The following is a 14,873-nucleotide window of genomic DNA, read 5'->3' on the forward strand; positions in this document are numbered from 1 at the left end:
AAAAATGGAAACACTTAGCACTGTGTCCAGGCGGGCTTCAGTGCAGATTGTGGTGGAGCTAGACAATGACCGCACCAATTTGTCCCCGATGTACCCTGCAGTAGGATGTGTACAGCACGCCAGTGAAAACAGCTGGAAAGGCAAATAACTGTAATGTTTCTCTTGCCCCCTGCTTTGGGGAAAAATAACAAAAGCAGAGGACACAATATAACAACCAACATTTCTGTAACATTTTCATATACATTATCCAAACCTGTAAGTAAACCTATACAGGTGGATCCAAAAGTTCTTATTAATTGAGTGATTTGTCCAAAGTCACATGGTGAATGAAGGCCAAGCCAACACTCAAACACACATCTTGGGGTCTCCAAATGGATCTAGGTCTTTGATCCACTTTGCATTAATTTTTGTATATATTGTGAGGTCCAAATTCATTCTTTCCCATATGGATATCTAGTTGTCTCGGTAGCATTTGTTGAAAAAATTATTCTTTCCCCCATTGAAATAACATCTTGGCATCTTTGTGGAAAATCAATTGACCATAGGTGTATGGGTTTATTTCTGGACTCTTAATTCAATTCCATATAGATCCTTATGCCAGTTCCACACTGTCTTTATCACTGAAGCTTTGTAGTAAATTTTGAAATTAGGGAGCGTGAGTCCTCCAACCTTGTCCTTCTTTTTCAAGATTGTTTTGACTATTCTGGGACCTTTGAATTTACAAATGAGTTTTAGGATAATCTTGTCAATTTACGCAAAGAAGTCGGCCAGGATTTTGACAGAGATTGCATTGAATCTGTAGATCAGATTTGGGGAGTAGTGCCTTCTTAACAATATTAATTCTTCCCATCAATGAACATGGAATGTCCTTCCATTATTTAGGTCATCTTTTATTCCTTGCAACAATGTTTGTAGTTTTCAGAGTGTTTTATAGTTTGTTAAATGGAGTCCATCTTCTAATGCTATTATAAGTGGAATTGTTTTCTTCATTTCATTTTCAGTTTGCTCATTGCAACTGTACAGAAATACAATTGATTTTTGCCTACTGTTCCTGTGTCCTACCCAGGACCATTTATTAGTTCTAATTGTTTTTAGTGGATTCCTCAGGATTTTCCATAGCAAGATCATGGCATCTGCAAATAGAAGTGGTTTTACTTCTTTTCCAATCCGGATGTCTCTTCTTTCTTTCTTGCCTAATTGCCCTGGCCAGAACCTTCAGTACAGTATTGAACAGAAGTGGCAAAAGCAGACCTTGTCTTACTCCTGATCATGGGAGAAAGCATTTGGTCTTTGATCATTAAGCATGATTTTAGTGGTGGGTTTTTCATCAATGAAAAATGTCGTTTATCAGGTTAAGGAAGTTCCCTTCTATTCCTAGTCTGTTGAGTGTTTTTATCATTAATGGTATCGAATTTTGACAAATGTTTTTGCTCATTCTGAGATGATCATGTTTTTGTCTTTAATTCTACTGATGTGCTATATTACATTAATTGATTTTGGGATGTTAAACCATCTTGTATTCCTACATAAGTCCCACTTGGTTATGGTGTATAATCCTATTTACATATTGCTGAATTTGATTTGCAAGTATTTTCTTGAGGTTTTTGTATCTATATTCATAAAGGATATCAGTCTGTAGTTTTCTTTTCTAGTGATGGCTTTGTCTGGTTTTGGTATCAGTAATACTGGTCTCAGAATGAATTGAGAAGTCTTCCCTCCTCCTTCAGTTTTTAGAAGCGTATGTGAAATTTTGGCATTTATTAAACGTTTGGTAGAATTCACCAATGACATCTGGTGCTTTGCATCCTTTTGAGCTATCCATATTTAATCCAGTGCCTACCATTTTGGAGTATTTTCCATTTCTCAATGATTCAAGTAAAAACGCATCGATTTCCCCCCCTCCCCCGCCCTGCTCTGTGTCATCTTTCCCTTCTGTAGCAATCAACGCCTGCGAGATCAGCAATGGAGGTTGTTCTGGCCGGGCTGTCTGTAAAAGAACCACCCCAGGAAGCCGGGCATGTGTGTGCAAGGCAGGCTATACTGGCGATGGCATCGTGTGCATAGGTAGGTACCATCCCTCACCCGCGATTTCCAGCTGCCTTTAATTTTGACCCCTCGGTCCAGGTGCTGTCTGATTGCTCCACTGTACATTGACTTGCTTCCCCTTTGCTGCTCACAAGCAATCGTCTAGGAAACGCTTAACACCAAGCACGTATCCTGCTCCACCCCAAAATGTCCTCCTGAATTTAGCACCTACTGATGAGTCTTCTCTGAACCAATTATACTGTGATGGTGACAAGTGGTGTATGTTTTTAAATTCCTACGTCTCTTCATTCACAGCACGTTAAGTGGCACTCCGAAATTTTATTATTTTGAGTCCTTGGCTGCAAACACTCATATTCAGTCAATAGAGGGACAGAGTCAAGCCCGCAGACATGCCTGAGGAGCTGGTTTTGAGAAACCACAGCTGGTAGCCTCCCTGTTGGGTGGCTTCCACCTCAGCGTTGTCAGAAAACCGAATCACGCCTTGACACTTGCTCCCCTCGGTCAGTTAGCCATCCTGGCTGGTACCTCAAGGCATGTTTTTACTTAAAAAATGAGGCTTGGGCTTCCCTGGTGGCGCAGTGGTTGAGAGTCCGCCTGCCGATGCAGGGGACACGGGTTCGTGCCCCGGTCCGGGAAGATCCCACATGCCGCGGAGCGGCTGGGCCCGTGAGCCATGGCCGCTGAGCCTGTGCGTCCGGAGCCTGTGCTCCGCAACGGGAGAGGCCACGACAGTGAGAGGCCCGCGTACTGCAAAAAAAAAAAAAAAAAAACTGAGGCTTGACTCATGCCAGGTGTTGCTTTTTGTTTTAAAGAGATCAACCCGTGCTTGGAGAACCATGGTGGCTGTCACCAGCATGCAGAGTGCACGCAAACAGGACCCAACCAGGTGAGCTGTGTCTCCGCGGGGGCCTACGTTTTCCTAGGAGCAAATTCCTGGGTAGTTAGACCCAGGCCTGAGGGACAGGGGCTGAGGACAGACCTCTAGGGAGCAGCAGCATGAAATAAATACATTAGAGGAGGTTCTGGAAGAATTCCCCAGGATGCCATTCTTTGGGAAGCAGGAGAAAAGGGGAGAGGGGCAGGGGACAAAGGGTGCACAGGGAGAAGGGCCTTCCCTAGAGTGGGAAGAAGTGGCATTTGCAAACACCACATGGTTCCAGAAGCACCTAGAAGGTCTCCAGCAATGCTCTCCTTCCGTTCAGCTTTCTGATGCCCAGAATCTTACCATTTTTCTCTGTCTTGAGGCTCTGAAATGCGTGTGCCACAGCAGAAGATCACGGTGTTAAGGCCTCTGTCAGCCACGTATTCCCCAACACTGTGCCCCTTGCGGCGCCTTCCGCGGGAGCAGGTTTGGGGACGTGGGGAAATGTGAGGGCTCCAGCACAAAGGAGGGGAGAGGTCGAGGGGTGAGAAGACTCAGGCGGGGAAGCTGGAGGCTCGGGGACCCAGGCTGTGCCTCCCTCAGTCCATGTCATGTTGTGAACGAGCAGGAAATTGCATACGTCAGAAACTGGATGATGACCAGAGCTGACAGCCAGCAGAACCTCTCTGTGAAATGACCCATTTCCCCTTCCTCCTGGACAGGCCGCCTGTAACTGTTTGTCAAAATACACTGGAGATGGGAAGGTCTGCACACTCATCAACGTCTGCTTAACCGTGAGTACGCCCCCCCCCCCAGGTCTGGCCTGCAGTGCCCCCTTCTCCGCGTCTAGGGGTGGGGCATTGAGGTGGGCCCCGTCAGAGCTGCTTCTGGGCCATTTCTCCCTCGTGTCCCAGTTGCAGTGTTGGAGAAACTCCAGTCTCTGCCTCCATCTTCACGTGGCTTCCCCTCTGTGTCTGTCTCCTCTTCTAGTGAGGACGCTTGTGGTCTTAAGACCCCCTGGTTAATCTAGGACGATCTCATCTCGAGATCCTCCACTGCATCTGCAAAGACTCCTTTTCTAAACAAGGTCACATTCACAGATACCAGGGCTTAGGCTGTGGACATAGCTTTGCAGGGGGCCACGATTCAAGCCACCGCAGAGCAGGAAAAACAGAGGTCTCTGCCCCAGCTCACAGAGCGAGTGCCCGGCACAGCCAGAACTTGAGCGCACGCCTGTCTGACTCAGAGGCCACACCCTTGACCACTTCTCGTGGCGCGTGGTGCTTGTTCCTCCCGCGAGGCACTGATCCCCCGCGGGGCCCGGTTCATACACCTTCCTTCCTCGTTCATGTCACCGCCCACCTGAGAGCCTTCTGCTGTGGGCGTGAGTACAGCACAGACAGCCCGTAATTAAAGCCCTTCCTCTCCAGTCGAGGTCCCTACTGTCCCCCGTGCTGGCCTGTTTCATACTGACTGCCTTCCAGCTGATGACTTTTCCCTTTGCTATGATGGGTTAGAGTTCAGCCTAAAGCTGAGAAATATCCAACATGCTTGCTGCCTTTCTAGTTAACCCCCAGGTGCTGAGAAATTTCCCATTTGGCAGCTCTGGGCTGAGCTATTCAGGGCTGGAGATCTGCTGGGATGGGCTGCCATCTTGAGATATGGGCATACCTCAGAGATATTGCGGGTTCGGTTCCAGACCACCAAAATAAAATGAACGTCGCAATAAAGCAAGTCACAAAAATGTTTGGTTTCCCAATACATATAAAAGTTATATTTACACTATACTGAAGTCTATTAAGTGTGCAATAACATTATGTCTAAAAGACCAATGTATGTAAACCAACTATACTTCAGTTAAAAACAAAAGACATTAGGAGTTAAAATAAATAAATAAACAAGGTACATACCTTAATTAAAAAATATTTCATTGCTAAAACTTGCTAACCATCATCTGACATCGCCACAAACCTCCAATTTGTAAAAACCACATTATCTGCGAAGTGCAGTAACAGAAGGTGCGCCTGTGTAAGCCTGCGGGAGTGGGATGGCCCTTATAACTGTAGAGAGTTGGAAGGCAAGTTCAGGAAAAGGGCAAATAAGGCAAGCCAGTCAGTTACAGAGTGAGACAAAAAGTAAATTTCAATACAGAATCGCTGCGTGAACATTGGCAGAGCTGGCAAACTAACTGGTCTCATTCCTATCCCCCACTCCTTGGAAATTCTACCAGAAAAATGGCGGCTGTAGTGAATTTGCTCTCTGCAATCACACCGGAGAAGACGAAAGGACTTGTACCTGCAAACCTAACTACATTGGGGATGGGCTTACCTGCCGTGGCAACATCCATCAGGTAACACGAGGCATGTTTCCATAGAGTAAACTCCACCTGCCTCCCCGTGCCAAGAATCCAGGGAGCTAAGGAGGGTGCAAGGGTTTTGTTACCTATAAAACTATAAAATACAAAAGACTATTTTCATATAAATGGACAATGAAAAGAAATTGTATCTCGCAGTGGGAATTCAGTGATTCAGATCAACAGTTCTAGAGTCAGAAACACCTGGGTTTGAATTCAGCTCTGCCGGTCAGTAATGTGGCTTTGGGCAGATTATATCACCTCTTTGTGTATCCGTTTTCTAACGTGTAAAAGAAAATAACAATGGTGCTAGCCCCAGCAGGTTGTTATAACATTTCAATGAGATAATGTGTGTAGTGGGCACAGAGCACACAGTACCTCAAAGGCATCGCCGTGATGTGAATTGTTGTTGGAGGGTGTGTGTGAACACCCTCGGGCGGAGAGGGTGAAGCCTTGGGATACTTGTAAAGTTCTACCTATTACAACGTGAACATCCTGTTATTTGGGTTAAAGAGGGACTAGAGCATTCTGGCTGATCAAATATTCTTGTTGATAAAGAAACTAAATCTGCCATAAACCTATAACTGAGTTTTTTAATATTGAACTTTTAAAAATGAGTCGTTCTGAACATCAACTGTGAGCCTATAGATGAGGCAGATTTCCAGTTGAAATGATGGTAGAGACTCTCAATCTTACAGAATTTGTCCTCCAATGACATTCTGGTATGTAATTCACAGATGTTAAGTGAACCTTCCTTGTCTTTGTTTCCAGGAGCTTCCCAAGAACCCCAAAACGTCCCAGTATTACTTCCAGTTGCTGGTAAGAATGTGTGTGTCTGTCTAACTGGAAGAGTTGGGTCTCAAGCCAGATATGGGATAAATCTGTAACCTCCAGAGTAGGTGAGACTAGAATAAATCCAGGAAACAGCATTTCTGGAATAGGCTCTGTGTTGGTCATTTGTGAACTTCTCAGGCCCCAGGTGGGCAGCATAAAAGAGTGGAATAAATGTTGCACTAGCCCACTGCACATGTGAGAATGTAGTTTATAAAAAAAACCTGCCATCATACCTGTGGAGACAAGAAGCATTACTGGGGCAATTGGCTAATTCTCCCGGTGAAAGTATTAAGTTAGATCTTTCTGCACCTCTTACATCAGAATACATTCCAGATATATTGAAGAATAAAGGATAAAAATCTAGAAGAATAAAATCATAAAACCTAGAAGAAAATATAAGTAACCGTAGGATCTTAGCATTGGCAAGAAGACAGTTAGAACAGTAAGTCATCTTATTGCTTATATTTTTGTTATCCCAAACAGAAAACATTTAGTACGTGGAAAAGACACTGGAAAAAATTATGTGGAAATAACAGAGATCCTTCTAGGTGGTGGGATTATGGGTAGTTATTTTCTTCTTTATACTGTATTTTCAAATCTTTAATACAGTCAGCATATGTTATTTTTATACCCAGATAAAAATAAACATTATTTCAACATCTAAGAATCTGAATGACTCTGAATCTAAGACTAAATAAAACACCGGTCTCCCTATCCAGTTTTCTCTCCCCTCTGCCATCATGTACTCTCTGCTAGTTGTTTGAGCCCCTGCCTGTACTTATGTTAAGTACATGGCACGTGGCCCCCACCTTCCTTCCTACAGGAGCATTCTGTACGAGACCTGGTTGGTCCTGGCCCCTTCACTGTTCTAGCACCTTTATCTGCAGCCTTTGACGAGGAACCCCAGGTAAGCATGAAGCTAGAGACAGGTGAAAGAGGTTTGAGATTGGAACACAGTCTCTGGGCTTTACCCTGGAGACAACACTGAAGACATTTCTGGACAGTAGATCTAGGATTGGCTGGAGCTGACCAGTAATGGAAGGGGCTGCCTCTCAGTGTAAGGACCCCTCTCAGGGGAAGCATTCAAGTGGATTTGGGGTAACCACTGGCCAGAGACTTTCTAAAGGACATTCCTGAATAGGGTAGGAGGTTAGAAAAGACCAACAATTCTTAAATAATTCAAAGCTCCCAGCGACCACCACCCCCCCCCCCGAAAAAAAAAAGGAATGAAAAGAAATGCTATATTAATGGGATATAAATAGGTTCTTTTCTTGCAGGACTTATCAGAGCCTTTACTGTTTAACATTCACTTGGACTCTTCATGCTGGATTACCTATTAATATATAATAATGTAGCAAACATTTACTGATTGTGCCAGACACTGTTTCTAGTACCTGGCATAGATTAACTCATGACAGTCTTCATGACAACACAGTAAGCTGAATGCTATTATCATCCCCGTTTAACAGTTGAGGACATTGAGAGAAGTAACTTTCCCCAGGTCACACGACTAGCAAAATGTGGAGCAAGGACTCAGACATGACTCTAGAACCTGCGTTCCCGCCCACACTGCTTCTGTATGCATATATTTTGGACACCAGTGAAGCAGGGACACAGAAATAGTTTTTGAAAAAAATTTGACATTTGATTTTTTTTAAGCACCAAAGAGTTATCATGAAACGATAACCTCGTGGGCTTTATTATCACACTGACTTTATGGTTAATATTGTTTGTCGTTTGATTTACGAATGACGAAGCATGGTGGGCTTCTCCATACTAACGGTGTAAATCTGGCCCAGGCATCTCTGCAACAGGGAGCTGTACTATGTGGTATTACCCGGCATTTTTTCACAAGAGCACTTGTTTTTCAAGTAGCATCTCACGGGACTTGGGGTCCTTGGCACATGTGCTGTGAAATGCTGGACCAGAGGAACTCCAAGTTCCCTTTTACTCTGAGATTCTACAATGGAAGCAGGAAAGGAACTAGGGCTGCCTTCTCGCTCTTGCCTGAATAATCTCTACCGTAACCCTGACTACAAGCCAACCCCGACTGCCGACTTCCCGGGGTCTGGGTGGGGACAGAGGTATGGGGAGAGTCTGGAGGAGAGGACAGCGAAAGGGCAAGTTGGAGCAGAAGGCTTCTGACTCTGGCTGGAACCCTCTGATCTACGGCAGATTAAGGACTGGGACAAACAGGGCCTGATGCCCCAGGTTCTTCGGTACCATGTGATCGCCTGCCACCAGCTGCTTCTGGAAAACCTGAAATTGACCCCCAACGCTACTTCCCTCCAAGGGGAGTCGATTGTCATCTCCGTCTCTCAGGTAAGAGAGGCCACCTCTGGAAGGTGCCCATTTTCCTTGGGCCCTCTCTCTTTCCTCTTCCTTAGGGTAGTAAGAGGAATAATAACAATAACAACTAACGCATGTGGAGTGATTGCTATATGCCAGGTACTACCCTAAGTATCTTATGTGTGCTAACTGATTTAATCCTCAAAATAATCCCATCATGTAGGGGATTTCCCATCATGAAAACACTACTATGTTCCCCAATTTACAAATTAGGAAACTGAGCTTAGAGAGGTTAAGCAACTTTTCCAAGGTCACACAGCAAGTAAATATTAGAGCTGGAATTGAAACTCAGAGGCAAGGCAGCCTCAGGTGGTCAAGAGATCTGCTTTTGGTAGCACTGGTCAGAAGCTGGAGAGGGATGAAAGCTTTTGTTCAAAGCATTTGACCCTGCTGATCCCTTCCCTCCCACAAAGAGAAAGGAATGGTGGCTGTGGAATCCATTACAAAGGGAAAAAAGTGTGTAGTGGGGTCAGCAGGGGGGCTGGTGGTGTAGAGAACACATGTGAAAGAGAAGCCAATTTTGATCTGCTTTTTATTTCATATCTGAGAATCACAGTGAAGTGACTGTTTTGGTTATTTGCTATTAACTTCTCCAGGTGAAAATTACATTCTTGTCTCAGTTTTTTTAAATATAATCATAATAAAAAAATGTGCTCAAGTAATCTGTATCTTCAGATTTTTCCCACGGCTCTACGCAAGTATTCACTTTCACGATGATGTAACATGTTCGTGAAACGTTTTGAAAAAAGTGATTTTGTGTCTATTTCTCCTCGTGCTCATTTCCTTTTTTTTTCTTTTTTGATTGATTTCAGGACACAGTGTTGATAAATAATAAAGCTAAGATCATATCCAGCGATATCATCAGTACCAACGGAATCATCCACATCATAGACAAGTTGCTATCTCCCCAAAACTTGCTTGTCACCCCTAAAGATGCCTCTGGAAGGATTCTGGTGGGTGAACTCATGGTCAGGCTCTCAGCCTGGAATGACTCACAATACTTATCATTTATTACCTCAGTTCTGATTCTGAGGCATCGTTTCAAGTCGTTTTAATTTCGCTGCTTCAATCTCAAGCTACTATTAAAAAGCTCATAAATACCATTCTTAGTAAGAAGTAAATAGGCAAAAGGCTATTTTAAATAAGTGAATGGATTTTATATGTTTTTCTTTAGTGTCCACAAGGGCAGGTGGTCTTGTGTAGATTTGGAAGATGGAGAAATTACATAGATGGTTGATGATGATGCTGTGTGAGAGAGACAGACGACAGGTGATTGATAGATGATAGATAGATAGGTGATAGGTAGGTAGATAGACACACAGATACCACTAAAACTGAACCAGGAGTAAAATGTCTTCTCAATTGACAGAAAAGACAATTTCAACTTTTTTGTTATTTATTAGTATTGGGTTCTTCGTTGCAGACAGCAGAATCCACTATATCTCACTTAAATAAAAAAGAGTTTCTAAAGATATTAAGTATATCACTGAATCTCTTAGAAAACCAAAGAGCCTAATTCAGATGCTACACAGCTGGGAACAAAGCAGCCCAGGGACACCTACAAAGGGAGGGCACCTGACTTCACCGTAGGGCTGTCCTATACCAGCTACGCCCATGCCACCTGTCTCCAGCCTCATCACTAGGACATGAGAGTCCGGATACCAGATGCCTCCACCCTGTGCTCGTCAGAAGATCTGATATTCCTGCTAGCAGCCACCACCACCTCATGTTGTTTCTTTTCACCTCTAAGTCTTGCACAAGCACCTCCGCCTGGGGTATCCCATATCACATATGGGACTCTAGCTGCAAGGCAGTCTGGGAAAATGCAGTGTTTGGCCATCCAGCCTCTGTAAAGCAGGAAGGCATGGGTACAGTGGAGCTGGGGTGGGTGCTGACGAGCCAACCTACAGTACCTGCCACGCTATCTTCCCCTCGTTTTATTCAGTTGAGCTTTTGTTAAAGTGCTTTGTGAACTGTAGGCAGAAAAGTTTCATTCCCATTCTTATTGTCTTTGCAGCAAAATCTTACAACAGTGGCAATAAACCATGGCTACATCAAATTTAGCAACTTGATACAGGTAAAAACCTAGCAGGAAAGTTACCTCAGGGGATATAACCTACCTAAAGAGGTTTGGTGTTTGGAGGGTTTTTTGTTTGTTGTGTGGTTTTTGTCTGCGGCACTAGCCAGCTGTTGTGGGATCTTTGGGAAAGTCCTACTTTTCTGAAGAACAAAGTCATTCTCTGCCACTCCATTCCCCAAATGTTGTAGGCTTTGTTCCCTGGCTGAGTTAGAAATTGAGGTATTTGAGGCTGGAGCAAGGGAAAGGAATTAGGATGTGCCCGTTCCTGAAATAGGTGCTTCACATCTGGAATTATCACCTGTTACCAAGATGGGGAAACTGAGACACAGAGATGGGAAGTCTGTGCTGATGAGACGGGCAGAAATTACATTTCAAACCACATTTTTCTGACTTCAGAGGTGACTCCCACGAATTGAGTAGAGAAACTTCTTGTTCAAAGATTTCGGAGGAGAATCAGGAAGGAGCGGGGTTCTCCAAGACCCCTCTCCGCCACCTGACCCCAGCAGTCCCAGGAGGGCTCTAAGAACCCTGGGGCTCCCACGGTGCAGTCAACAAACCTGGTGTAGACCAGTGATTTCCAAAATGGCCTGGGGCTCGGGTTCTCTGGGGAGCTTTTTAGAAATGGAGATTTGAAGGTGTTCTTAATGAGACTCTCCAGGGGTGTTACAGACCAGTATCTTTGCCCACCCACCCAGCCCCTAAACCTTATACTACCCCCCATACCTGGACATCAGGTCTGCTTGAACACAGGCTTTTATTGCAAGGTAGCAAGCTTCTCTGGGGCTCAAAAAAAGGGAATAATAAAGCTTACTTCATAGTGTTGGGAAAATTATAAGAAGAAAAATGTATGCTGCACCCCTGCTAGAGAAGGTTCTCAAAATGATTCTTACCCATTCATCTGGCAAGTTCTTTTTTTGACTCTGTGTGATCTAGAAGTCTTCTAAATATACAGGAGTATCTCAATATTGCATAGGTTTCACATTTTTTTAATGAAACATGAGAAAAGTGCCAAGTGGGTCTTCCAGAAATTAAAATATTTGGACGAGAGTAGTGGCAAAAAAAGAGAGAAGGAGAGATACTTGCTAAAGTGTTTCCCTATTAACAAAAGCCCAGAATTTGACGTTCTGTTTTACTTTCTAAGAAAATGAAGGTCAGGATGACTGGAGTCTGATGGGCCCCTAGTTTTAGGGACCAGCCAGAGTCCCCAGAAGCCCCAGGGCAGGCACGGAGGGGACCCCGGGCTGGCTGGCTCTGGTCCTCAAGGAGAGCCTGTGCCTCTTGGCTGGGCTCTGCTGCGCATGTGACCAGCTACCTGCGTTTCAGGACTCGGGCTTGCTGAATGTCATCACTGACCCTATCCACACCCCGGTCACTCTCTTCTGGCCCAGCGACCAAGCCCTCCAAGCCCTGCCCCCTGAACAACAGGACTTCCTGTTCAACCAAGACAACAAGGACAAGTTGAAGGAATATTTGAAGTTCCACGTGATCCGAGATTCCAAGGTATTTTGTTTTCACACAGACGGGAGTTGCAGGGGTGCCCCTGGGGTGATCAAACCCAGGAATTGTCCGTGCATCTCCCGTCCCCCCCGCCCCGCACGGTGCGAAGGTGGCCTGAGCATCCCCTGCCCCACTGTGTCCTCCTCTGACTGCCTGTGGTGAATTGACCCCTGCAGTGTAGCACATCTCGTTCTGTTTCTCCCACTGGCCAGTGTTTTTGTCCCAACTTTAACCAACACCCAAGAGCATCCCTCCCCTCTTGTACTGCAGACCAGCTTCCTCCCTGCCCTAGTTCACATGGCAAAGTGGCCGTTGACGACAGTCCCCAGGTTTCTCCCAGAATGACTCTATCTCTCCCAATTCCAGAGTTTCTAGGCAAAGGTCTGATTCATCCAGCTGTGGCCAGCTGTTGGCTCCTGAGCCGATCCTCTGTGATCAGGGAAGCAGGATCTTGTGGGAACATGGCAGCTCTTGCTAAAACCCTGTCTCTTTGGGTCCTCAGCCAGGACCCTGTTTCCCTCCAGGAATGAGACATCTAATCCAGGAAGGCCAAATGCCCTCCCTCTGGTGAATTCGTAGGACCTGTAGTAGTTTCCTAGGGCTGCCATAACCAATTACCACAAACTGGGTGGCTTGAAACAACAGAAATGTATTCCCTCGGAGCTCTGGAGGCCAGAGGCCTGAAATCACGGTGTTGACAAGGCTGTTCCTGCTGAAAGCTCTGGGGGAGGGTCTGCTCCCTGCCTCTCTCTTAGCTTCTGGTGGTTGCCAGACATCCTTGGCAACGCTGCCTTGTAGTGCGTCCCTCCAGTCTCTGGCCCTGTTACCACATGGCTCTCTATCTTCTCCCTGTGTGTTTCTGTGTCTTCACATGGCACTCTCCTCTCTTCTTAAAAAAGGCACCAGTCATATTGGATTAAGGGTCCACTCTACTCTGGTATGACCTCATCTCAACTAATTACATCTGCAATGATCTTATTTACAAGCAAGGTCACATTTTGAGGTAATGGGGACCAAGACTTCAGTAAAACTTTTGAGGGGACACAATTCAACCCATCTCAGCGCCCTATGCCATCTCCCTAACTCCGATCCTGCCACGGGCTTCATACACCAACGCAGCATCTTCCATGGACTCCCGAGCATAGATGGGGATGGAAGGCTGATTGAAACCAGCTGGAGGAGACTTTCCCCACAGAAAAAATGTCCAACTTCCTAGAGAGCCCACACTTATTCTTGCTTTTGATTATATCTACTGTCATTTTAAAGCTGGAATTATTAGAACTCTTAGAAAAATTGTGTCTGAATTTGGTTTGTTGGGGAAGCTCCTTGGGGGCATTCTTCAGCCCAGATTTGGGGTGTTAATGTGGCATCATCACCCCTACAGGTTTTGGCAGTTGATCTCCCCAGGTCTGCTACCTGGAAGACCCTGCAAGGTTCCGAGCTGAGTGTGAAGTGCGGAGCTGGCAGTGACATCGTGAGTATTGTCACCCAGTGGAAGTTGGGAGTGCATTCTCCAACCACTGCCCCTTCCAGGGGTTGTTCATTTTTTCCCACGTTGACAGCAAGCTCTTTTCTCTCACTGCCTTCAGGGCTATCTCCCCTGAGTAAGTGGATATGAAAAACCTGATAAGTCCTGGCCAGCCCAAGCCCTCACCAGGTGTCAGGGAGCCTCCCTTGACACTTGCAGAGAGCAGCTTTTGGTTGATTTTTGGGGAAGATTTATTTTCCAGTGTGAGACGCTTCCCTGAAGCAAGAAAGTACACTGTCATTCCTTTTCCTTCCTTCCCAGCCCTACTGCAGCTTCCCCTCCAGCCCTCTCAGAGCATGTCAGAGCCAGCTCTGGGTTACATCTACCTAGATAGGCCAACAAAGAGAAAATTTGCAATTTTCACCTTCCTTGGCTAGCTCCTTAACAATATTACCTTCCTGTAATTCCATGTGATGAATGGGTCTGATGGGATAATAGTAGCTACATCCTCTATCTTTTATTTAATGGAAAAATGGCAGTGGCTTAAATATGTAAGGGTTTCTCTCTCTTATAAAAAAAAAAAATCTGGAAGTAGCCAATCCAGAGCTAGTATGATAGCTCACTGGGGGAGCTCCTTCTGTCTTCCTGCTCTGCAGCACATGTTTCCAGCCTCACAGTCACCTCAAGGTCCAACATAACTATTGGAGCTCCAGCCATCATGTCCACTTTCCAGGCAGTAGAAAGGAGAAAGGGCGAAAGGGATGCAGCTCCAAGCTGAGTTGATTACCTTCAAGGAGCCTTCTGAGAAGTCCCAGATAACATTCTGTTTACATCTTCTGACAAGCCAGAATCCCTTTGGTGATTGGATTGGAATTGCATTGAATGTGTTACCGAATGTGAAGAGTGTTAGCATCTTTACATCCCAACTTCTGGAAAGTTATCTTAATGTACGTACTCTCTTGAGATCAACTATACTGTCTCCATAGACCAAACTGGACATTTATCAAAGAAGAAGAAGAAAAATGTTCACTGCTCATCCTGAGTGCTAATAGAACTTTCAGGCACTTTGTACTCAGAGTACTATTTTTTTTAATTTTTTTATTTATTTAGTTTTTTGGCTGCATCGGGTCTTAGTTGCAGCACACGGGATCTTTCGTTGCGGCGTGTGGGCTCTTCGTTTTGGTATGCAGGCTTCTCTCTAGTTGTGGCATGCAGGTTTTCTCTTCTCTAGTTGTGGTGTGTGGGTTCCAGAGCGCATGGGCTCTGTAGTTTGCAGCACGCAGGCTCTCTAGTTGAGGCGAGCGAGCTCAGTAGTTGTGGTACACGGGCTTAGTTGCTCCACGGCATGTGGAATCTTAGTTCCCTGACCAGGGATGGAATCCGC

The 14,873-nt window shown here is 45.3% G+C and overlaps 1 protein-coding gene across 1 annotated transcript in view; it reads left to right on the plus strand.

Moving 5' to 3' along the window:
* STAB2 (stabilin 2) overlaps window positions 1–14,873 on the plus strand; it is a 159,059-nt gene that overhangs the window by 112,571 nt on the left and 31,615 nt on the right. The window contains exons 42-52 of the mRNA XM_004269450.4: window positions 1,939–2,064; window positions 2,859–2,932; window positions 3,631–3,702; window positions 5,139–5,258; window positions 6,033–6,080; window positions 6,919–7,002; window positions 8,271–8,417; window positions 9,257–9,397; window positions 10,462–10,521; window positions 11,848–12,024; window positions 13,406–13,495. Of these exons, the coding sequence (XP_004269498.2) occupies window positions 1,939–2,064; window positions 2,859–2,932; window positions 3,631–3,702; window positions 5,139–5,258; window positions 6,033–6,080; window positions 6,919–7,002; window positions 8,271–8,417; window positions 9,257–9,397; window positions 10,462–10,521; window positions 11,848–12,024; window positions 13,406–13,495 (1,139 nt within the window). The remainder of the gene's footprint in view (window positions 1–1,938; window positions 2,065–2,858; window positions 2,933–3,630; window positions 3,703–5,138; window positions 5,259–6,032; window positions 6,081–6,918; window positions 7,003–8,270; window positions 8,418–9,256; window positions 9,398–10,461; window positions 10,522–11,847; window positions 12,025–13,405; window positions 13,496–14,873) is intronic.

Source organism: Orcinus orca, chromosome 11, assembly GCF_937001465.1.
Source record: "Orcinus orca chromosome 11, mOrcOrc1.1, whole genome shotgun sequence".
NCBI classification, from domain to species: Eukaryota; Metazoa; Chordata; class Mammalia; order Artiodactyla; family Delphinidae; genus Orcinus; species Orcinus orca.